Source organism: Bombina bombina, chromosome 8, assembly GCF_027579735.1.
Source record: "Bombina bombina isolate aBomBom1 chromosome 8, aBomBom1.pri, whole genome shotgun sequence".
NCBI classification, from domain to species: Eukaryota; Metazoa; Chordata; class Amphibia; order Anura; family Bombinatoridae; genus Bombina; species Bombina bombina.
In genome coordinates, this window is record NC_069506.1 from 25671995 (window position 1) to 25698518 (window position 26524).

The 26524-nt window shown below is 38.4% G+C and overlaps 1 protein-coding gene across 4 annotated transcripts in view; it reads left to right on the top strand.

Annotated features, from left to right (window-relative positions):
- LOC128638317 (tyrosine-protein kinase STYK1) overlaps positions 1-26524 on the top strand; it is a 66196-nt gene that overhangs the window by 32297 nt on the left and 7375 nt on the right. For all 4 annotated transcript variants that reach the window (XM_053690202.1, XM_053690205.1, XM_053690203.1 and 1 more), the window contains 5 exons: positions 8486-8667; positions 9447-9530; positions 13105-13322; positions 15222-15262; positions 16261-16357. In XM_053690202.1, the coding sequence (XP_053546177.1) occupies positions 8486-8667; positions 9447-9530; positions 13105-13322; positions 15222-15262; positions 16261-16357 (622 nt within the window). The remainder of the gene's footprint in view (positions 1-8485; positions 8668-9446; positions 9531-13104; positions 13323-15221; positions 15263-16260; positions 16358-26524) is intronic.

Consider the following 26524-nt stretch of genomic DNA (forward strand, 5'->3'; position numbering starts at 1 on the left):
AGTTAGATATCAGTTCTGGTCACACACTATGGTTATTATGCAGTACATATGTGTAGTTAGATATCAGTTCTGGTCACACACACTATGGTTATCATGCAGTACATACATGTAGTTAGATATCAGTTCTGGTCACACACACTATGGTTATCATGCAGTACATATGTGCAGTTAGATATCAGTTCTGGTCACACACACTATGGTTATCATGCAGTACATATGTGTAGTTAGATATCAGTTCTGGTCACACACTATGGTTATCTTGCAGTACATATGTGCAGTTAGATATCAGTTCTGGTCACACACACTATGGTTATCATGCAGTACATATGTGCAGTTAGATATCAGTTCTGGTCACACACACTATGGTTATCATGCAGTACATATGTGCAGTTAGATATCAGTTCTGGTCAGACACTATGGTTATCTTGCAGTACATACGTGCAGTTAGATATCAGTTCTGGTCACACATGTTATGGTTATCTTGCTGTACATACGTGCAGTTAGATATCAGTTCTGGTCACACACTATGGTTATCTTGCAGTACATATGTGCAGTTAGATATCAGTTCTGGTAACACACACTATGGTTATCTTGCAGTACATATGTGCAGTTAGATATCAGTTCTGGTCACACACACTATGGTTATCTTGCAGTACATATGTGTAGTTAGATATCAGTTCTGGTCACACACACTATGGTTATCTTGCAGTACATATGTGTAGTTAGATATCAGTTCTGGTCACACACACTATAGTTATCTTGCAGTACATATGTGTAGTTAGATATCAGTTCTGGTCACACACACTATGGTTATTTTGCTGTACATACGTGTAGTTAGATATCAGTTCTGGTCACACACACTATGGTTATCTTGCAGTACATATGTGTAGTTAGATATCAGTTCTGGTCACACACTATGGTTATCTTGCTGTACATACGTGTAGTTAGATATCAGTTTTGGTCACACACTATGGTTATCTTGCAGTACATACGTGTAGTTAGATATCAGTTCTGGTCACACACACTATGGTTATCATGCAGTACATACGTGTAGTTAGATATCAGTTCTGGTCACACACACTATGGTTATCTTGCTGTACATAAGTGTAGTTAGATATCAGTTCTGGTCACACACACTATGGTTATTTTGCTGTACATACGTGTAGTTAGATATCAGTTCTGGTCACACACACTATAGTTATCTTGCTGTACATACGTGTAGTTAGATATCAGTTCTGGTCACACACACTATAGTTATCTTGCTGTACATACGTGTAGTTAGATATCAGTTCTGGTCACACACTATGGTTATCTTGCTGTACATACGTGTAGTTAGATATCAGTTCTGGTCACACACTATGGTTATCTTGCTGTACATACGTGTAGTTAGATATCAGTTCTGGTCACACACACTGTAGTTATCTTGCTGTACATACGTGGTTAGATATCAGTTCTGGTCACACACACTATAGTTATCTTGCTGTACATACGTGCAGTTAGATATCAGTTCTGGTCACACACACTATGGTTATCATGCAGTACATATGTGTAGTTAGATATCAGTTCTGGTCACACACACTATGGTTATCATGCAGTACATACGTGTAGTTAGATATCAGTTCTGGTCACACACACTATGGTTATCTTGCTGTACATACGTGCAGTTAGATATCAGTTCTGGTCACACACTATGGTTATCTTGCTGTACATATGTGTAGTTAGATATCAGTTCTGGTCACACACACTATGGTTATCTTGCTGTACATACGTGCAGTTAGATATCAGTTCTGGTCACACACACTATGGTTATCTTGCTGTACATATGTGTAGTTAGATATCAGTTCTGGTCACACACACTATGGTTATCTTGCAGTACATACGTGCAGTTAGATATCAGTTCTGGTCACACACACTATGGTTATCTTGCAGTACATACGTGTAGTTAGATATCAGTTCTGGTCACACACACTATGGTTATCATGCAGTACATACATGTAGTTAGATATCAGTTCTGGTCACACACTATGGTTATCTTGCTGTACATACGTGTAGTTAGATATCAGTTCTGGTCACACACTATGGTTATCTTGCTGTACATACGTGTAGTTAGATATCAGTTCTGGTCACACACACTGTAGTTATCTTGCTGTACATACGTGGTTAGATATCAGTTCTGGTCACACACACTATAGTTATCTTGCTGTACATACGTGCAGTTAGATATCAGTTCTGGTCACACACACTATGGTTATCATGCAGTACATACGTGTAGTTAGATATCAGTTCTGGTCACACACACTATAGTTATCTTGCTGTACATACGTGGTTAGATATCAGTTCTGGTCACACACTATGGTTATCTTGCTGTACATACGTGCAGTTAGATATCAGTTCTGGTCACACACTATGGTTATCTTGCTGTACATACGTGCAGTTAGATATCAGTTCTGGTCACACACTATGGTTATCTTGCTGTACATACGTGCAGTTAGATATCAGTTCTGGTCACACACTATGGTTATCTTGCTGTACATACGTGCAGTTAGATATCAGTTCTGGTCACACACTATGGTTATCTTGCAGTACATACGTGTAGTTAGATATCAGTTCTGGTCACACACACTATGGTTATCTTGCTGTACATACGTGTAGTTAGATATCAGTTCTGGTCACACACTATGGTTATCTTGCTGTACATACGTGCAGTTAGATATCAGTTCTGGTCACACACTATGGTTATCTTGCTGTACATACGTGCAGTTAGATATCAGTTCTGGTCACACACTATGGTTATCTTGCTGTACATACGTGCAGTTAGATATCAGTTCTGGTCACACACTATGGTTATCTTGCAGTACATACGTGTAGTTAGATATCAGTTCTGGTCACACACACTATAGTTATCTTGCTGTACATACGTGCAGTTAGATATCAGTTCTGGTCACACACACTATGGTTATCTTGCTGTACATACGTGCAGTTAGATATCAGTTCTGGTCACACACACTATGGTTATCTTGCTGTACATACGTGTAGTTAGATATCAGTTCTGGTCACACACACTATGGTTATCTTGCTGTACATACGTGTAGTTAGATATCAGTTCTGGTCACACACACTATGGTTATCTTGCTGTACATACGTGCAGTTAGATATCAGTTCTGGTCACACACTATGGTTATCTTGCTGTACATATGTGTAGTTAGATATCAGTTCTGGTCACACACTATGGTTATCTTGCTGTACATACGTGCAGTTAGATATCAGTTCTGGTCACACACTATGGTTATCTTGCTGTACATACGTGCAGTTAGATATCAGTTCTGGTCACACACTATGGTTATCTTGCTGTACATACGTGTAGTTAGATATCAGTTCTGGTCACACACACTATGGTTATCTTGCTGTACATACGTGCAGTTAGATATCAGTTCTGGTCACACACTATGGTTATCTTGCTGTACATATGTGTAGTTAGATATCAGTTCTGGTCACACACACTATGGTTATCTTGCTGTACATACGTGCAGTTAGATATCAGTTCTGGTCACACACACTATGGTTATCTTGCTGTACATATGTGTAGTTAGATATCAGTTCTGGTCACACACACTATGGTTATCTTGCTGTACATACGTGTAGTTAGATATCAGTTCTGGTCACACACACTATGGTTATTATGCAGTACATACGTGTAGTTAGATATCAGTTCTGGTCACACACACTATGGTTATCTTGCAGTACATACGTGCAGTTAGATATCAGTTCTGGTCACACACACTATGGTTATCTTGCAGTACATACGTGCAGTTAGATATCAGTTCTGGTCACACACACTATGGTTATCTTGCAGTACATACGTGCAGTTAGATATCAGTTCTGGTCACACACACTATGGTTATCTTGCAGTACATACGTGTAGTTAGATATCAGTTCTGGTCACACACACTATGGTTATCATGCAGTACATACATGTAGTTAGATATCAGTTCTGGTCACACACTATGGTTATTATGCAGTACATATGTGTAGTTAGATATCAGTTCTGGTCACACACTATGGTTATTATGCAGTACATATGTGTAGTTAGATATCAGTTCTGGTCACACACTATGGTTATTATGCAGTACATATGTGTAGTTAGATATCAGTTCTGGTCACACACGTTATGGTTATCATGCAGTACATATGTGTAGTTAGATATCAGTTCTGGTCACACACTATGGTTATCTTGCTGTACATACGTGTAGTTAGATATCAGTTCTGGTCACACACTATGGCTATCTTGCTGTACATATGTGTAGTTAGATATCAGTTCTGGTCACACACTATGGTTATCTTGCTGTACATACGCAGTTAGATATCAGTTCTGGTCACACACACTATGGTTATCTTGCTGTACATACGTGTAGTTAGATATCAGTTCTGGTCACACACACTATGGTTATCTTGCTGTACATACGTGTAGTTAGATATCAGTTCTGGTCACACACTATGGTTATCTTGCTGTACATACGTGTAGTTAGATATCAGTTCTGGTCACACACTATGGTTATCTTGCTGTACATACGCAGTTAGATATCAGTTCTGGTCACACACACTATGGTTATCTTGCTGTACATACGTGTAGTTAGATATCAGTTCTGGTCACACACTATGGTTATCTTGCTGTACATACGTGTAGTTAGATATCAGTTCTGGTCACACACTATGGTTATCTTGCTGTACATATGTGTAGTTAGATATCAGTTCTGGTCACACACTATGGTTATCTTGCAGTACATACGTGTAGTTAGATATCAGTTCTGGTCACACACACTATGGTTATCTTGCAGTACATAAGTGTAGTTAGATATCAGTTCTGGTCACACACTATGGTTATGCTGTACATACGTGTAGTTAGATATCAGTTCTGGTCACACACACTATGGTTATCTTGCAGTACATAAGTGTAGTTAGATATCAGCTCTGGTCACACACACTATGGTTATCTTGCAGTACATACGTGTAGTTAGATATCGGTTCTGGTCACACACACTATGGTTATCTTGCTGTACATACGCAGTTAGATATCAGTTCTGGTCACACACTATGGTTATCTTGCTGTACATACGTGTAGTTAGATATCAGTTCTGGTCACACACTATGGCTATCTTGCTGTACATATGTGTAGTTAGATATCAGCTCTGGTCACACACACTATGGTTATCTTGCAGTACATAAGTGTAGTTAGATATCAGTTCTGGTCACACACTATGGTTATCTTGCTGTACATATGTGTAGTTAGATATCAGTTCTGGTCACACACTATGGTTATCTTGCTGTACATACGTGTAGTTAGATATCAGTTCTGGTCACACACTATGGTTATCTTGCTGTACATACGTGTAGTTAGATATCAGTTCTGGTCACACACTATGGTTATCTTGCTGTACATACGTGTAGTTAGATATCGGTTCTGGTCACACACGTTATGGTTATCTTGCTGTACATACGTGTAGTTAGATATCAGCTCTGGTCACACACACTATGGTTATCTTGCTGTACATACGTGTAGTTAGATATCAGTTCTTGTCACACACACTATGGTTATCTTGCTGTACATACGTGTAGTTAGATATCGGTTCTGGTCACACACGTTATGGTTATCTTGCTGTACATACGTGTAGTTAGATATCAGCTCTGGTCACACACACTATGGTTATCTTGCAGTACATAAGTGTAGTTAGATATCAGTTCTGGTCACACACTATGGTTATGCTGTACATACGTGTAGTTAGATATCAGTTCTGGTCACACACACTATGGTTATCTTGCAGTACATAAGTGTAGTTAGATATCAGCTCTGGTCACACACACTATGGTTATCTTGCAGTACATACGTGTAGTTAGATATCGGTTCTGGTCACACACACTATGGTTATCTTGCTGTACATACGCAGTTAGATATCAGTTCTGGTCACACACTATGGTTATCTTGCTGTACATACGTGTAGTTAGATATCAGTTCTGGTCACACACTATGGCTATCTTGCTGTACATATGTGTAGTTAGATATCAGCTCTGGTCACACACACTATGGTTATCTTGCAGTACATAAGTGTAGTTAGATATCAGTTCTGGTCACACACTATGGTTATCTTGCTGTACATATGTGTAGTTAGATATCAGTTCTGGTCACACACTATGGTTATCTTGCTGTACATACGTGTAGTTAGATATCAGTTCTGTTCACACACTATGGTTATCTTGCTGTACATACGTGTAGTTAGATATCAGTTCTGGTCACACACTATGGTTATCTTGCTGTACATACGTGTAGTTAGATATCGGTTCTGGTCACACACGTTATGGTTATCTTGCTGTACATACGTGTAGTTAGATATCAGCTCTGGTCACACACACTATGGTTATCTTGCTGTACATACGTGTAGTTAGATATCAGTTCTTGTCACACACACTATGGTTATCTTGCTGTACATACGTGTAGTTAGATATCGGTTCTGGTCACACACGTTATGGTTATCTTGCTGTACATACGTGTAGTTAGATATCAGCTCTGGTCACACACACTATGGTTATCTTGCTGTACATACATGTAGTTAGATATCAGTTCTGGTCACACACACTATGGTTATCATGCTGTACATACGTGTAGTTAGATATCAGCTCTGGTCACACACACTATGGTTATCTTGCAGTACATACGTGTGGTTAGATATCAGTTCTGGTCACACACTATGGTTATCTTGCTGTACATACGTGTAGTTAGATATCAGTTCTGGTCACACACTATGGTTATCTTGCTGTACATACGTGTAGTTAGATATCAGTTCTGGTCACACACACTATGGTTATCTTGCTGTACATACGTGTAGTTAGATATCAGTTCTGGTCACACACACTATGGTTATCATGCTGTACATACGTGTAGTTAGATATCAGTTCTGGTCACACACTATGGCTATCTTGCTGTACATACGTGTAGTTAGATATTAGTTCTGGTCACACACACTATGGTTATCATGCTGTACATACGTGTAGTTAGATATCAGTTCTGGTCACACACTATGGCTATCTTGCTGTACATACGTGTAGTTAGATATCAGTTCTGGTCACACACACTATGGTTATCATGCTGTACATACGTGTAGTTAGATATCAGTTCTGGTCACACACTATGGTTATCATGCAGTACATATGTGTAGTTAGATATCAGTTCTGGTCACACACTATGGTTATCTTGCTGTACATACGTGTAGTTAGATATCAGTTCTGGTCACACACACGTTATGGTTATCTTGCAGTACATATGTGCAGTTAGATATCAGTTCTGGTCACACACACTATGGTTATCTTGCAGTACATATGTGTAGTTAGATATCAGTTCTGGTCACACACACTATGGTTATCTTGCAGTACATACGTGTAGTTAGATATCAGTTCTGGTCACACACACTATGGTTATCTTGCTGTACATATGTGCAGTTAGATATCAGTTCTGGTCACACACACTATAGTTATCTTGCTGTACATATGTGTAGTTAGATATCAGTTCTGGTCACACACACTATGGTTATCTTGCTGTACATATGTGCAGTTAGATATCAGTTCTGGTCACACACACTATGGTTATCTTGCTGTACATATGTGTAGTTAGATATCAGTTCTGGTCACACACACTATGGTTATCTTGCTGTACATATGTGCAGTTAGATATCAGTTCTGGTCACACACACTATGGTTATCTTGCTGTACATATGTGTAGTTAGATATCAGTTCTGGTCACACACTATGGCTATCTTGCTGTACATACGTGTAGTTAGATATCAGTTCTGGTCACACACACTATGGTTATCTTGCAGTACATATGTGTAGTTAGATATCAGTTCTGGTCACACACACTATGGTTATCTTGCTGTACATATGTGTAGTTAGATATCAGTTCTGGTCACACACACTACGGTTATCTTGCTGTACATACGTGTAGTTAGATATCAGCTCTGGTCACACACACTATGGCTATCTTGCTGTACATACGTGTAGTTAGATATCAGTTCTGGTCACACACTATGGTTATTATGCAGTACATATGTGTAGTTAGATATCAGTTCTGGTCACACACACTATGGTTATCATGCTGTACATATGTGTAGTTAGATATCAGTTCTGGTCACACACACTATGGTTATCTTGCTGTACATACGTGTAGTTAGATATCAGTTCTGGTCACACACACTATGGTTATCATGCAATACATATGTGTAGTTAGATATCAGTTCTGGTCACACACACTATGGTTATCATGCAATACATATGTGTAGTTAGATATCAGTTCTGGTCACACACTATGGCTATCTTGCTGTACATACGTGTAGTTAGATATCAGTTCTGGTCACACACTATGGTTATCTTGCTGTACATACGTGTAGTTAGATATCAGTTCTGTAGGCTTTTTATCATCTAACCTCTGTGTGCTCTTCAGAGTCTGCCAGCCCTGGTGAAACTCAGGACTTCATTGATCTGATGAGGTTTCATGTCCAGGTGTGTAACCATGACAACCTGGTGAAGATGCTGTGGTGTCGCACTGAAACAAGCCCATTGTGTCTCGTCCTCAAGGCCGTGAGACCTGGGAACCTACTTAGGTTTTTATGGCGATCACGCGAGGTAAAGAATCTTTCCTTTGTAAATGCGTAAATTAGATTTGAATGAAGTTCACAAAGGTTAGCGATCATGGTGAGAAGAAAGATGGCATAGAGGTGATATGTTAAGGGATTTATTAAAGCAGAGGATGAAATAATTTCTCCCCTGAGATCAAGACAAGAGCAAGGGATCATGATCTCAAATTGTATGTCCAGAGGTTAGTTATTTTGTCCTAGGCACTGGGAAATCTGCATTCCCCTGAACATGTCCCCAACATTGTTTTATATATTTCTAACAAAGAGATGCCAAGGACATAGAGGGGTCATGCGCCCCACCTGACAAACAGGGATCATGGTGTTGTAACAAAATGTATATATAAAACATTAAAATAGGAAGAAACCAATGAATCATGAGCTCTGTGCAGCTAATCTGTGGTTTTTCTATGCTCCAGGAGTGATCTTGTGAATTACACAAACAAGCATGAGCCAGGTCTCACTGTATTTGTGCGGAAGGGACAATCCTGTGTTTGTAGAGAGAGGAAGCGATCTGCAGTTGTGATTAGCTTCCAGGGCCTATAAGAATAACGTTGCCTGAATCTGTTTTAAGAAATAACTATTGCAGATTTGAGTAATTTTATGGGACTGTGTTGTTTGCAGATCTCATTTCAAGTGACAAAGAGGGAAAAATTAGTGAAACTCATCTATTGCTGATATATTCTTACACTTTTACACAGATCTTGCCTTGTTCTATATTCATTTGTTATGTGATTACAGATATAACCTGTACATTCGTTCTTCCTGTAGGGTGGTCTCACGGCAAAAGACCCTATTTATAAAATCACAGAGAAACAAGTGTACTCAATGGCTACCCAGGTAGCAAGTGGTCTGGTACGTATTGTGTCCGTATGGGTGGCATCTTGTGTAGTGTCACACTGTCCTTTTATATAGTAGAACACATTTCTAGTGCCTTATGTTGTTTTACAGACATTCATTTTTAAGGTTGCAATAATTGCTCCATGCACAAAATCAAACATGTTTTGCTTTAGTGTAAAAATCGTGCTTTGCTCCATCTCCCTAAAACATTCAAAAAGCAAAATCTTTAACCTATGTTTTTCAAATGGCCTTTTCATTAAAGGGACATGAAACCCAAACATTTTCTTTTGTGATTCGGACAGAGCAAACCTTTTTTAAAAAAGTTTCCAATTTACTTCTATCAAATTTGCTTTGTTCTCATGATATTCCGTGTTGAAGAGACACCTAGGTAGGCATCTGAAGCACTATGTGGCAGGAAATAGTGCTGCCATATAGTGCTCTTGCAAATGGATAACATTCCTGCAAATCTGCTGCCATATAGTGCTCCAGACATGGTTACGTGCCTGTTTTTTTACTAAAGATACAAAGAAAAATTGATAATAGAAGTAAATTAGAAAGTTGTATAAAATCACATGCTCTGTCTCAATCATGAAAGAATTTTTTTGGGTTTTATATCCCTTTAAAGAAACCTAAAACTCAAAGTTTAATTGCTCATAAAATGCTTCATTATTCAAAGTTAAAACAAACTTTATAGCAACTTTCATAATCTATTGTTACCTAATCTTTTTTTAGTAATTTACCTTTAAGAAATGTCGGCTAGATTGGAAGTGGAGCGGTATTTAGTACTCCCGTTCGGATTCCAAGTTGAAAGTAAATTTTCTTTGCGCCTGCTCAAAACCTGATGCGCATAAACATCAGGGCTTCGGATATCGCAACTGAGCTAACTTCTTCCCATAGACTTCAATAGAGAGGGCAAACAAACAAAAAAACAGCACTAACCCAACAGGAGTTAAATCTACTGCACTAACCTGAAGGTATTTATGAATATTTTACATTCCAATGTTCTTCACACAGAATAATTTTTATTTTTATTTTTAAATAAATATTTCCATATATATTCCATATATATATATAGGTATATACAGATATACAGTATATTGGAATATCCCATTTAATTTTCCCCTATGTGAAGAACATTAGAATGTAAAATATTTAAAGACATACACACTAAAATACATTATTAAATATTAAAATTAAATACAAATTAATTTTTCTTGTTTTCAGTTATTAGACTTTAAAGGGCTCCAAAGAGTGTTTGTGTATATGTGTGTGTGTATTTATATATAAATAATTATATATAGGTGATTATACTTTGGTGCTGGTTAAGGAGGCTTTTTTTCCTTTTAAGTTTTTAGGAACTTCAGTAGTTGTAATTAATATATGCTCCCTCCGTGCACTATATGTTCTGTTGTTCATTTTCTAAACAGTACACAAAGGGGCATATTTATCAAGCTCTGAATGGAGCTTGATGCCCCGCTGTTATGAAGCAGCGGTCACAAAGACCGCTGCTCCGTAACCTGTCCGCCTGCTCTGAGCAGGCGGACAGACATCGCCGGAAATCAACCCGATCGAGTACGATCGGGTTGACTGACACCCCCTGCTGGCGGCCTATTGGCCGCGAGTCTGCAGGGGGCGGTGTTGCACCAGCAACTCTTGTGAGTATTCAGCGAGGTCTTGGGGTGGATCTGAATTATATATATATACAGGGAGTGCAGAATTATTAGGCAAGTTGTATTTTTGAGGATTAATTTTATTATTGAACAACAACCATGTTCTCAATGAACCCAAAAAACTCATTAATATCAAAGCTGAATAGTTTTGGAAGTAGTTTTTAGTTTTAGCTATTTTAGGGGGATATCTGTGTGTGCAGGTGACTATTACTGTGCATAATTATTAGGCAACTTAACAAAAAACAAATATATACCCATTTCAATTATTTATTTTTACCAGTGAAACCAATATAACATCTCAACATTCACAAATATACATTTCTGACATTCAAAAACAAAACAAAAACAAATCAGTGACCAATATAGCCACCTTTCTTTGCAAGGACACTCAAAAGCCTGCCATCCATGGATTCTGTCAGTGTTTTGATCTGTTCACCATCAACATTGCGTGCAGCAGCAACCACAGCCTCCCAGACACTGTTCAGAGAGGTGTACTGTTTTCCCTCCTTGTAAATCTCACATTTGATGATGGACCACAGGTTCTCAATGGGGTTCAGATCAGGTGAACAAGGAGGCCATGTCATTAGATTTTCTTCTTTTATACCCTTTCTTGCCAGCCACGCTTGTGGCTTGGACGCGTGTGATGGAGCATTGTCCTGCATGAAAATCATGTTTTTCTTGAAGGATGCAGACTTCTTCCTGTACCACTGCTTGAAGAAGGTGTCTTCCAGAAACTGGAAGTAGGACTGGGAGTTGAGCTTGACTCCATCCTCAACCCGAAAAGGCCCCACAAGCTCATCTTTGATGATACCAGCCCAAACCAGTACTCCACCTCCACCTTGCTGGCGTCTGAGTCGGACTGGAGCTCTCTGCCCTTTACCAATCCAGCCACGGGCCCATCCATCTGGCCCATCAAGACTCACTCTCATTTCATCAGTCCATAAAACCTTAGAAAAATCAGTCTTGAGATATTTCTTGGCCCAGTCTTGACGTTTCAGATTGTGTGTCTTGTTCAGTGGTGGTCGTCTTTCAGCCTTTCTTACCTTGGCTATGTCTCTGAGTATTGCACACCTTGTGCTTTTGGGCACTCCAGTGATGTTGCAGCTCTGAAATATGGCCAAACTGGTGGCAAGTGGCATCTTGGCAGCTGCACGCTTGACTTTTCTCAGTTCATGGGCAGTTATTTTGCGCCTTGGTTTTTCCACACGCTTCTTGTGACCCTGTTGACTATTTTGAATGAAACGCTTGATTGTTCGATGATCACGCTTCAGAAGCTTTGCAATTTTAAGAGTGCTGCATCCCTCTGCAAGATATCTCAATATTTTTGACTTTTCTGAGCCTGTCAAGTCCTTCTTTTGACCCATTTTGCCAAAGGAAAGGAAGTTGCCTAGAAATTATGCACACCTGATATAGGGTGTTGATGTCATTAGACCACATCCCTTCTCATTACAGAGATGCACTTCACCTAATATGCTTAATTGGTAGTAGGCTTTCGAGCCTATACAGCTTGGAGTAAGACAACATGCATAAAGAGGATGATGTGGTCAAAATACTCATTTGCCTAATAATTCTGCACTCCCTGTATATATATATATATACACACACATACATACATATATATATATATATATATATATATATATACACACACACACACACACACACATATACACACACACATACATATACACACACACACATACAAATATATACATTTTAAAACATTTATTTGTATATAGATATTTCACAATACAGTTCTTAAGTACGGATATAAACTATGTATGTGTATGTTTTGTCTTTTAAGCAGCCAGCACTGGGATTGGACAATAACTATGACTATGGAATATAACATAAAAAGTATTTGTTTCTCGGTGTCTGATTGGCAGGCGTGTCACTGATGTGGTTTCTTTCTTTCTCAGGAATATCTCTCTGGATTGCACAACTTGGTTCATGGCTTTGTTGCCGCCTGCAATGTGCTGATCCACCATGACTTGAGTGTCCAGCTGTGTGGCCTGGGATTAGCAGCTTCAATGCACAGGACGGGCAGAATGCCTGCCAGAAGAGCCGCCCAGGTGCCCATAAAATGGCAGTCACCCGAGAGACTGGCAGAGGGAAGTGTGTCAGAGAAGAGTGACGTGTAAGTCTGGTTGTAACATCTACACCAGAAGACAGGAATATACAGGGTGCAGCACAATGTTTATATTGAGGGGCTAAATACACCCTAGGGTTTATATGTGTTACAGGGGAAGTATAGACCTCTTTGGATCCTACTAGGGATGACTTTTTTTTCTTAGCATAAATAATGATACAGCATAACATAGGAATTAAAGCTGCTAGGATTGATAGTAAACAATCATTGGATTATAACAGATTTAGAGGGAGTTCCCCATGATATCATCTTTATTTCTAATGATTTATTCTTCATTTTTAACTTTGACTTGAGCCTTAAAAATACCGGTCGTGTCGTAAAATATTATCTGGTTGGTAACCCTAGACCCTACTGATTTCTATAAAAACTCAAAACACATTACCTAGATGCAAAATTATTTTTTTTTACTTAAACGGACATTCTTATGCAAGAATAATATGACATCATTTCTTAGACTATGTAATTTTTTGAATCTCTTACAATGGCTTTCTATAAGCCTGATGACCTCAAGCTCTCCGCTCCAGCGACATGACCTCAAGCTCTCCGCTCCAGCGAGATGATCTCAAGCTCCTCGCTCCAGCAACATGACCTCAAGCTCTCCGCTCCAGCGAGATGATCTCAAGCTCTCCGCTCCAGCGAGATGATCTCAAGCTCTCCGCTCCAGCAACATGATCTCAAGCTCCAGCGACATGATCTCAAGCTCTCCGCTCCTGCGACATGATCTCAAGCTCTCCGCTCCAGCGAGATGACCTCAAGCTCACCGCTCCAGCGACATGACCTCAAGCTCTCCGCTCCAGCGAAATGACCTCAAGCTCTCCGCTCCAGCGACATGACCTCAAGCTCTCCGCTCCAGCGAGATGATCTCAAGCTCTCCGCTCCAGCGACATGGCCTCAAGCTCTCCGCTCCAGCAACATGACCTCAAGCTCTCCGCTCCAGCGGCATGATCTCAAGCTCTCCGCTCCTGCGACATGATCTCAAGCTCTCCGCTCCAGCGAGATGACCTCAAGCTCTCCGCTCCAGCGACATGACCTCAAGCTCTCCGCTCCTGCGACATGACCTCAAGCTCTCCGCTCCAGCGACATGAACTCAAGCTCTCCGCTCCAGCGAGATGATCTCAAGCTCTCCGCTCCAGCGAGATGATCTCAAGCTCTCCGCTCCAGCAACATGACCTCAAGCTCTCCGCTCCAGCGACATGACCTCAAGCTCTCCGCTCCTGCGACATGACCTCAAGCTCTCCGCTCCAGCGACATGACCTCAAGCTCTCCGCTCCAGCGAGATGATCTCAAGCTCTCTGCTCCAGCGAGATGATCCATCAAAATGATCTAAGAATTCTCTTCAGTACAGCGAAGTCCCTCAAAAATATTAAAAACACAAATATTACCTTGAGAGATGTTTATTTTATTACAGAGAGTTCTATATGTAGAGACTCCTATATTACAAAATAAGGTCTAAAAAAAATCCAAACAATTTTGTGCAATTTATTTCCACGCAAGTTTTTGCTAATCGGGCCCCATGTGTTTAAAAATATGGGCTCTGTTTCCCTTTAATTTCTCCTACTGGTAATGCATAAAGCTAATCAGCCTAAATCAGCAGTAGTTTCTTATCTACTTGATGAGACAGAAAAGCTGTAGAGATAGTCTGCGGAGGAACCATTTATAGGCCAGAGACCCCTTATCTGACTAACCCCATAAATGTTAGTTTTGTGTTGTGCTTAGTGATCTGAAATATTATGACATTTGAGGCTAAGATTCAAACTAATGTTTAGTCCTATATTTTCTGCTGGCACTAATGTCTGTAAGATCTGTGTTATTTGTCACATTATTTTAGCTAACAAAGCCATAAACAAACTATTGTTACAGTCAAATTCTTTATCTTTGTCCTTTTAGGTGGTCCTTTGGGATTTTGCTGTACGAGATAGTCACATTAGGTAATTCATGCCATTGATAAAAGGAATTAATACAATGTGAAAAGCTAAACTTTTCTATCATGGATATAAAAAAAGAAACATTTTAAATGCTAGAATAATTTGTGCGTGAAGCTGAAAAACTTGTTATACTGTAGCACAATATTGTCCCTACACTGTTTCATTGTCACAGAGGGGATTGGCTTTCAGAATCCAATGAGAGCAATGTAGGAAATATTTTTGTACACTTTCCAATTGGCTGGATAAAATATAATTTTACGCTTATTTAAAAAAAACAAAAAAAAAAACAACTTTGATCATGGTACCAGATTTTTAATGATCTCTGTACAAATTACACAGGACATTCAATTACATAGATGGTTTATGAGTACATGAAATGATGAGGTTAGATTATAAAAAATGTTACACATATAAAGAATATGCACAGATACTAATATAAAAATCCAGTATAAAACCGTTTAAAAACTTACTTAGAAGCTCTCAGTTTAGCACTGCTGATGAGGTTAAGCTCTGCATATGAAAAGACAGATAACATAATCCGGAGCCAGCAGTTGTCTGTAAACGCGCGTATACATCTGACACTTGGTTAGTGAAAATCAGCACAATGAAAATCTGAAAATCAGCACAAAGTTATAAAAAATAAGCAAAACTGTACATTTTTACAAAAAAACTACCAGATGGGCTGTATAAATGGATCATTTACAAAACATTTATGCAAAGTAAAATCTAGTGTACAATGTCCCTTTAAAGAAACAAACAGCTCTTGCCTTTGTGTAAAAATTGTGCTTTGTCCCAGACATTAGAGAGGCTAAGAATAAAAATCTGTAACTTTTCATAATCCTACAAACTGCCTAAACCAGCGCTTTGATGTGCAGTATGTACAGGTTACACAATCTGCTTTTTTGATTCACGAGAGAGAATAGGACAAGCACCTTTTTATTCAGTGTCGTTTTAACGTCTCTCTGTATTTGTTGTTTACTAAAGTCTTTGTGTTCTGGCAGGCGCTCCTCCTTATCCAAATACTGAGCCCCAAGACCTGCTCCCCAAACATCAGAAGACATTTCACATGGAGCAGCCGGATCAGTGCACTGACAGCCTGTGAGTAACTGACCATTATACTGGGGTAGAGCTGTACAACATAGCTTGTGTCACTGATCCTTATAGAGGTAGAGATATATACAGCATATAGCATGTGTCACTGATCCTTATACTGAGGTAGAGATATATACAGCATATAGTATGTGTCACTGATCCTTATACTGAGGTAGAGATATATACAGCATAGCTTGTGTCACTGATCCTTCTAGAGGTAGAGATATATACAGCATAGCATGTGTCACTGATCCTTATACTGAGGTAGAGATATATACAGCATAGCATGTGTCACTGATCCTTATACTGAGGTAGAGATATATACAGCATAGCATGTGTCACTGATCCTTGTACTGAGGTAGAAATATATACAGCATAGCATGTGTCACTGATCCTTATAGAGGTAGAGATATATACAGCATAGCATGTGTCACTGATCCTTATACTGAGGTAGAGATATATACAGCATAGCATGTGTCACTGATCCTTATAGAGGTAGAGATATATACAGCATATAGCATGTGTCACTGATCCTTATACTGAGGTAGAGATATATACAGCATAGCATGTGTCACTGATCCTTATACTGAGGTAGAGATATATACAGCATAGCATGTGTCACTGATCCTTGTACTGAGGTAGAAATATATACAGCATAGCATGTGTCACTGATCCTTATACTGAGGTAGAGATATATGCAGCATAGCTTGTGTCACTGATCCTTATACTGAGGTAGAGATATATACAGCATAGCATGTGTCACTGATCCTTATACTGAGGTAGAGATATATACAGCATAGCATGTGTCACTGATCCTTATACTGAGGTAGAGATATAAACAGCATAGCATGTGTCACTGATCCTTATACTGAGGTAGAAATATATACAGCATAGCATGTGTCACTGATCCTTATACTGAGGTAGAGATATATACAGCATAGCATGTGTCACTGATCCTTATACTGAGGTAGAGATATATACAGCATAGCATGTGTCACTGATCCTTATACTGAGGTAGAGATATATACAGCATAGCTTGTGTCACTGATCCTTATACTGAGGTAGAGATATATACAGCATAGCATGTGTCACTGATCCTTATACTTTATACCAGTAAATACTTGTGTATAACCTACTATAATATATTGTTACTAATATGACCAGTAAATGCTTGTGTACAACCTACTATAATATATTGTTACGGATATGACCAGTAAATGCTTGTGTACAACCTACTATAATATATTGTTACGGATATGACCAGTAAATTCTTGTGTACAACCTACTATAATATAGTGTTACTGACATGACCAGTAAATGCTTGTGTACAACCTACTATAATATATTGTTACTGATATGACCAGTAAATGCTTGTGTACAACCTACTATAATATAATGATACTGATATGACCAGTAAATGCTTGTGTACAACCTACTATAATATATTGTTACTGATATGACCAGTAAATGCTTGTGTACAACCTACTATAATATATTGTTACTGATATGACCAGTAAATGCTTGTATACAACCTACTATAATATATTGTTATGGACATGACCAGTAAATGCTTGTGTGCTTGATGATGAAATTCAAGTATTACATCCAATTATCAAAAATGCAAGATCAGATCCCATTGTCACAAGAAACACCCATAAGAGGGGCAACATTACCCCAACAATCTCAGTTAATGATCAGAGGAATATGGAGTTTCTTAGTGACAATGAAGCGGATCCCAGACCCACTGCCACCTCAGCACCCGCTGACAATTCAGCTGATACACAGGTTTTTCAAAATGCCATCAGAGGCACCGAAGGAGGAGGGGCAAGAGGAAGAGTGGCAAGAGGCAGAAGGGGACGCTACAGGGGCAGGGGAAGATGGAACAAGTATACCCTTTGAAAATCATAAATTTATCTTCCACTAGATTGACTGATGGGGAAATAGAGGTACTCAGTCTGGGTCTAGGTTATGTCCCCACTAAAAAGTTTAATCTTTTCGACACTATTGTCGACGTCAATAGGCTAATTAGAAGTTTAACACTGAAAAACTTTTTTTGGGACAAACAACCAGACAGTGCCTCTGTACCCCCCTCAGACACACCATTATATCCTACTCATGAACACATCTATGACATAGTAGACTTTCATGAAGTATGTGATGTACTTAGTCTGCAGGATCTAAGTGCTGAGACACATATGGACTCACAGACCTTAAAATCATCACACATTGGCTACAAACCAAAATCAGTGTTCTACCCCACTTGTGAAAGGGGACCTTTTTTAGAAGCCTTTCACAAAAGGGTAGAACAAGATCTGATTGCACTCCATAATAACCCAAAACATAGTTACCCTAATTTAACACCATCACAGAAAGAGGCCTTGGACAAATTAAAATCTAGACAAGACATTACTATCAAAGACTCAGATAAGGGAGGTAGTATAGTGGTTTTGGACAGATCATATTATATAGAGGAGGCACATAGACAATTATATGACAAGGATGTCTATCGAATTTTACCCTCTGATCCCACATAATTGTTTAAGGCTAAGTTATGGAGTCTCCTGGATGATGGCCTGGAGGAGGGAGTCATAGACCAAGACACATTGAACTTTTTATATGTTCCCAATCCAGTTGTACCTATATTTCACCACCTCCCTAAGGTGCATAAATCCTTGGAGGTGGTGAAAGGGAGACCTATAGTCTCGGGTATTGGATCTTTATTTGAACAGTTATCCAGTTGGATTGACTCCCTCCTCCAGCCCATTGTCCTACAGATCCCTTCTTATTTACGTGACACCAAGCATCTTCTTAATTGTCTTAAACAAGTGGCTTGGAATAAAGATTGCTCTAAGCTGACAATTGACGTGGTTGGTTTGTACTCAGCCATCCCGCATGACCAAGGGCTTGAGGCAGTAAGATCTCTTTTAGATCAACTGAGTGGTTATGATGATACTCTTAAAGAATTTATAATTAAAGCATTAGACTTTCTTTTACATCATAATTATTTTAAATTTGAGAATGAGTATTTCCTCCAGAGACGTGGGACCGCCATGGGTGCTAAATTTGCACCATCATATGCGAACATTTTTATGGCTTGGTGGGAGCGGTCCCACGTCTATGGAGAGGAAAACCCATACCGTAATTACATCAGCACCTATAAAAGATACATTGATGATCTTTTGATCATCTGGACTGGCACAGAGGATCAGAAATCTCATTTGTGTCCTTCATCAATCAGAATGAAGCAGGATTGGAATTTACTTTCCAATCTGATACCAACCAGACTACATATCTAGACCTAACCCTAACAGGTGATGTTGAAAAGTGTCAGGTGGTAACCAATCTTTATCGTAAACCTATCTCATGCAATAAAATTCTGCATGCTAATAGCAACCACCCCAGACATACTGGTTTTGGGATAGCAAAGGGTCAGTTTATACGCCTGAAGCGTAATTGCACAAACGAAAGTGATTTTGAAATTAACAGTAAAATATTGACCACCCAACTCCTAGAAAGGGGATACCATAAGAAGGTTGTCAATAGGGCCCTATTAGAGGTAAAACGTATTGACAGGTCAACGATGTTGTCAACACATTACAATTCTGCCAGGAGCAACATTTTTGATAAATCAAAACCTCTATTTACAACTACTTATAGCCCTCAATATGGGGAAATTTGTTCAATTATCACTAAACATTTACCTATACTCACGGCAGAGGATAGTCTTAATGACTATGTGCAATCTGGGTGCAACTTTGTAGCTAAAAGGGGATGCACTCTAGGGAACATGCTATCACCTAGTATGCTAAAGAAAAAGCCAAGTACAAGTAGTTGGTTGCACGTTAAGGGGCATTATAAATGCCATTTTAACAAGTGCATAGCCTGTAGCTGCACTCGTGTAACAAAAAGTTTTCAGTCTATGGCCACACAGCGAGTTTATTCCCTAAAGAACTGTACCAATTGCCGCACTAGCAATGTCATTTATCTTGTGGATTCCTGTAAAAAACAGTATGTAGGTTGCTCCACCTGGGAGGCACGAACACGAATTCGTGAGCATCTCAATAATATTGAAAATGGGATTGAATGCTCAGATCTAGCACGTCATTTTATCATTAAACATGGTAAAGATATAAATACTTTTCAATGGCAGGTCATTGAGCAAGTTAGGAACCCAGATAGAGGAGGTGACATATCCAGTAGGCTCCTTTATCAGGAGGCATACTGGATTTTTCAACTCAGAACAAGGAGACCAGTAGGCTTTAACATCGAAGGTGACGTCATCAACCTCTGGCAAAGAAACCGATAGAATTGACTTGTATTTGACAACTAGCTGTATTATGGTTGCCTTTACTTCAATTCGATTTACTGTTAGGATTGTCTTTATTCAACTGACAAATATTAATACATTTACTTAAATATCAATTTTATGGCATGGCTTCACATATAGGTATTAGTATGTTAACTAATGAGAGATTCTGGCACTATGTTTTGATAGTTCTTAGCTTCTATCATACTATTAACAATTTCTAATATTGTTATATATAACTCACTTTATATATATATACATTTTCATAGAGTTATGCCAGCATGTGCAAGTTATATGCTTTACTCTAGTTAACAGACCCTATTGTTATTGAAGCCATGGCAACTAATGCTGCAATATTAAAGAGTTAATAAATTTGCACTTTCATTCAAGCATTGGAAACCAATGCTATAGTTCATAATAGCATGTCCCTTTAATTATGTAGCTTTGATTCCTTCACGCTCCCAGTGTTAACAATTTATCCTTTAAACAGGTGGTTTCATATGTGTATATTTTTTTCTGGTACTTTTTACTTTTTTCATTTTCCCCTTATGTAATATTTGCAAAGTATAGAACCTATCCTGATTACATGTTTGTTATTTACACTATTGTATCTCAGTTCACACAGGAATGTTTTGTTGTTAATTAAGCTCAGCTGGGGCTTCGTTCTCTCAGTCACAGGGGCTATTTAAGCTCAGTGTCTGTCTTTACAAAGTGTGTCTATGAGTAAGGCTAGTATGTAGCCGAAACGCGTAAGACAGCCCAGCTTTATCATTTTATGTTCATTTTGTTTTTATTCACTTTTTTTCTTTTGGTTTCCAATAAAATATGCATTTTTAGAACTTTATAGTGCCTGGAGACTCGCATGGTTTTTGCTCTTTAATGCTTGTGTACAACCTACTATAATATATTGTTACGGATATGACCAGTAAATGCTTGTGTACAACCTACTATAATATATTGTTACGGATATGACCAGTAAATGCTTGTGTACAACCTACTATAATATATTGTTACGGATATGACCAGTAAATGCTTGTGTACAACCTACTATAATATATTGTTACGGATATGACCAGTAAATGCTTGTGTACAACCTACTATAATATATTGTTACGGATATGACCAGTAAATGCTTGTGTACAACCTACTATAATATATTGTTACTGATATGACCAGTAAATGCTTGTGTACAACCTACTATAATATATTGTTACGGATATGACCAGTAAATGCTTGTGTACAACCTACTATAATATATTGTTACGGATATGACCAGTAAATGCTTGTGTACAACCTACTATAATATATTGTTATGGATATGACCAGTAAATGCTTGTGTACAACCTACTATAATATATTGTTACGGATATGACCAGTAAATGCTTGTGTACAACCTACTATAATATATTGTTACGGATATGACCAGTAAATGCTTGTGTACAACCTACTATAATATATTTTTATGGATATGACCAGTAAATGGTTGTGTACAACCTACTATAATATATTGTTACTGATATGACCAGTAAATGCTTGTGTACAACCTACTATAATATATTGTTACGGATATGACCAGTAAATGCTTGTGTACAACCTACTATAATATATTGTTACGGATATGACCAGTAAATGCTTGTGTATAACCTACTATAATATATTGTTATGGATATGACCAGTAAATGCTTGTGTACAACCTACTATAATATATTGTTACTGACATGACCAGAGTTTTGAGCGCTATAGGGAAATTAACGACCGCAACATTTTCGGCGTTATTTCACCCCCCTATAGCGCTGCTATTACAGGTTTTAAAAAAGCAGGCTTGTGCGGGCGATATGGTGGCGTTGAGCTCCATACCGCACCGAAATTTCCCCATAGATATCAATAGGGAGAGCCGATTTCCCCATAGACATCAATAGGGAGAGCCATAAAAAAAAAAGCTTAACACCTGCGATCGCGGAAACAAAAGCTCCGTAACTCAGCCCCATTGATGTCTATGGGCAAAGAAAAAGTTATATTTAAACCTAACACCCTAACATAAAAACCATGTATAAACACCCCTAATCTGCCACCCCCAACATCGCTGCAACCTACATAATGTTATTAACCCCTAATCTGTCGCCCTTAACATCCCCGCCACCTACATTACATTTATTAACCCCTAATCTGCCGCCCCCAATGTCGCTGCCACTATACTAAAGTTATTAACCCCTAAACCTCTGCTCTCCAACATCACTAACACTAAATAAATATATTAACCCCTAAACCTAACCCTAACACACCCTATCTTAAATATAATTAAAATAAAGCTAAATAAACCTTACAATTATTAGCTAAATAATTCCTATTTAAAACTAAATACATACTTACCTGTAAAATAAAACCTAAGCTAGCTACAATATTACTAATAGTTATATTGTAGCTAGCTTAGGTTTTATTTTTATTTCACAGGTAAGTTTGTATTTATTTTAACTAATTATTTTAATCAGGTTACCTGTAAAATAAAACCTAACCTGCCTTACACTAAAGCCTAACATTACAATCAAATAAAATAAATTCAATTATTAAAATACAATTTTCTAAATTACAAAAAAAATTAAACACTAAATTACAAAATATAAAAAAACACATTATAAAAAATAAAAACGAATTACTCCTAATCCATTAGCCCTATCAAGATAAAAAAGCCCCCCAAAATAAAAAAAACCCTAGCCTACAATAAACTGCCAATGGCCCTTAAAAGGGCCTTTTGTGGGGCATTGCCCCAAAGAAATTAGCTCTTTTACCTGCAAAAAAATAATACAAACACCCACCAACAGTAAAACCCACCACCCAACCAACCAACCCCCCCAAATAAAAACCTATCTAAATAAACCCAAGCTAACCATTGCCCTGAAAAGGGCATTTGGATGGGCATTGCCCTTAAAAGGGCATTTAGCTCTTTTACATTGCCCAAACCCTAAGCTAAAAAAAAAAAACCACCCAAAAAACCCTTTAAAAAACCTAACACTAACCCCGACGATCCACTTAGTTTTCGAAGTCCGAACATCCATCCTCATCCAGGCGGCCTCTTCATCCAGCCGGCGAAGTCCTCATCCAGACGGCAAGAAGTCTTCATCCAGACGGCATCTTCTATCTTCATCCATCCTGATTGGAACAGCCAATAGAATGAGAGCTCAATCCTATTGGCTGATTGGATCAGCCAGTAGGATGACATCTCAATCCTATTGGCTGATTGCAACAGCCAATAGGATTTTTTCACCTTTAATTCTTATTGGCTGATAGAAATCTTTCAGCCAATAGGAATGTAAGGGACGCCATCTTGGATGACGTCACTTAAAGGAAAACTTCATTTTACAGCGACCATCGTAAGAAGAGGATGCTCCTCGCCGGATGTCTTGAAGATGGACCCGCTCTGCGCCAGAAGGATGAAGATAGAAGATGCCGTCTGGATGAAGACTTCTTGCTGGCTGGATGAGGATGGATGTCCAGACTTCGAAAACTGTAAGTGGATCTTCGGGGGTTAGTGTTAGGTTTTTCTAAGGTGTTTTTTTTTAGCTTAGGGTTTGGGCAATGTAAAAGAGCTAAATGCCCTTTTAAGGGCAATGCCCATCCAAATGCCCTTTTCAGGGCAATGGTTAGCTTAGGTTTATTTAGATAGGGTTTTTATTTGGGGGGTTGCTTGGTTGGGGGGGGGTGTTTGTATTTCTTTTTTACAGGGCCATTGGCCGTTTAGAGTAGGCTAGGGTTTTTTTTTTTGGGTTTTTTTTTTTTTTTGGGGGGGGGGGGGGGGTTATTTTGATAGGGCTATTAGATTAGGAGTAATTCATTTTTATTTTTGATAATGTGTTTTTTTTTATTTTTTGTAATTTAGTGTTTATTTTTTTTGTAATTTAGAAAATTGTATTTTAATAATTTTAATTAATTTTATTTTATTGTGTTGTTAATTTTTAGTGTAAGGCAGGTTAGATTTTATTTTACAGGTAACTTTGTATTTATTTTAGCTAGGTAGTTAGTAAATAATTAATAACTATTTAGTAACTATTCTACCTAGTTAAAATAAATACAAACTTATCTGTGAAATAAAAATAAAACCTAAGATAGCTACAATGTAACTATTAGTTATAGTGTAGCTAGCTTAGGTTTTATTTTACAGGTAAGTATTTAGTTTTAAATAGGAATTATTTAGGTAATAATTGTAAGGTTTATTTATATTTATTTTAATATTATTAAGTTAGGGAGTGTTAGGGTTGGGCTTACGTTAGGGGTTAATATATTTATGTAGAGTTAGTGATGTGGGAGGTCAGAGGTTTAGGGATTAATAATTTATTTAAGTATATTTCGTTGTGGGGGGCTTGCGGTTTAGTGGTTAATAGGTTTATTATAGCGGCAGTGTGGGCGGACACCAGATTAGGGGTTAATAATCTTAAAATAGTGTTTGCGATGCGGGAGGGCGGTGGTTTAGGGGTTAATAGGTTTATTATAGTGGCGACGATGTTGGGGAGCGGCGGAATAGGGGTTAATAATTTCTTTTAGTGGCGGCGATGTCTGGAGCGGCAGATTAGGGGATAATAAACTAATTATAGTGTTTGCGATGCGGGAGGGCCTCGGTTTAGGGGTTAATAGGTAGTTTATGGGTGTTAGTGTAATTTTTAACACTTTAGTCAGTATAGAGTGTACCGCTCACTTTTCGGCCTCCCAGGCAAACTCGTAATATCAGCGATACGGAAGTCCCATTGAAAAACGACTTTTTTAAAAGTGTGGTACTGACGTTGCGTGACGGCCAAAAAGGTGTGCGGTACACCTATACCTACAAGACTTGTAATAGCGGCGTTAGGGAAAAAGCAGCGTTATGAAGCATAACAATGCTTTTTCACTCATAACGCAAAACTCGTAATCTAGCTGATTGCTACCGATATGACCAGTAAATGGTTGTGTATAACCTACTATAATATATTGTTACTGATATGACCAGTAAATGGTTGTGTACAACCTACTATAATTTATTGTTACTAATAAGACCAGTAAATGTCTGTGTATCATTTGATGATCCCATTTTCAAAAACTTAAAGGGACAGTATACACCAATTTTCATATAACTGCATGTAACAGACACTACTATAAAGAATAATATGCACAAATACTGATCCAGTATAAAACTGTTTAAAAACTTACTTAGAAGCTCCCAGTTTAGCTCTGTTATAAAGGTTAACTGGAACACCCATTGCAAGTGGGAAATAGCAGACACCCCCTCCCCCTTCCTTTGCATATGAAAAGACCCTTTACACAAACAGAAGCAAGCTGGAGTAGATATAAGTCGGTATTCTCCTAAATTTTTGGGGCTTGGTTAGAAGTTTGAAAATCAGAGCAATGTTATTTTAAAATAAGCAAAACTATACATTTAAAAAAACAAAACAAAAACACGTATGGGCTAAATAAATGGATCATCTACAAAACATTTATGCACAAAAAAATCTAGTGTACAATGTCCCTTTTAAAAAGGAAAATTTTAACATACATTTTTTTATGTGCAACAAAGAAAACTGCTTTAATGTTTTTTTTATTTTATTGGAAGATTCTGATACAGTCGCTGCTGCATTATTATGAAACTAGTCCTAAAGCCCGTTCACACGGGCCATTTTTTTGCAGTACAGCGGTCCCACCCCTTGCTCTCTCTCTCCCCCCTCTCTCTTTTGTGCGCTCTCCCCCTCTCTTTTGCGCTCTTTCTCGCTCCACCTCTCTTTTACTCTCTCTCTCCCCCCTCTCTTTTGCTTTCTCTCCCCCTCTCTTTTGGGCTCTCTCTCCCCCTCTCTTTTACACACTCTCTCTCTCTCTCTCCCCCCCTCTCTTTTGCGCTCTCTCTCCCC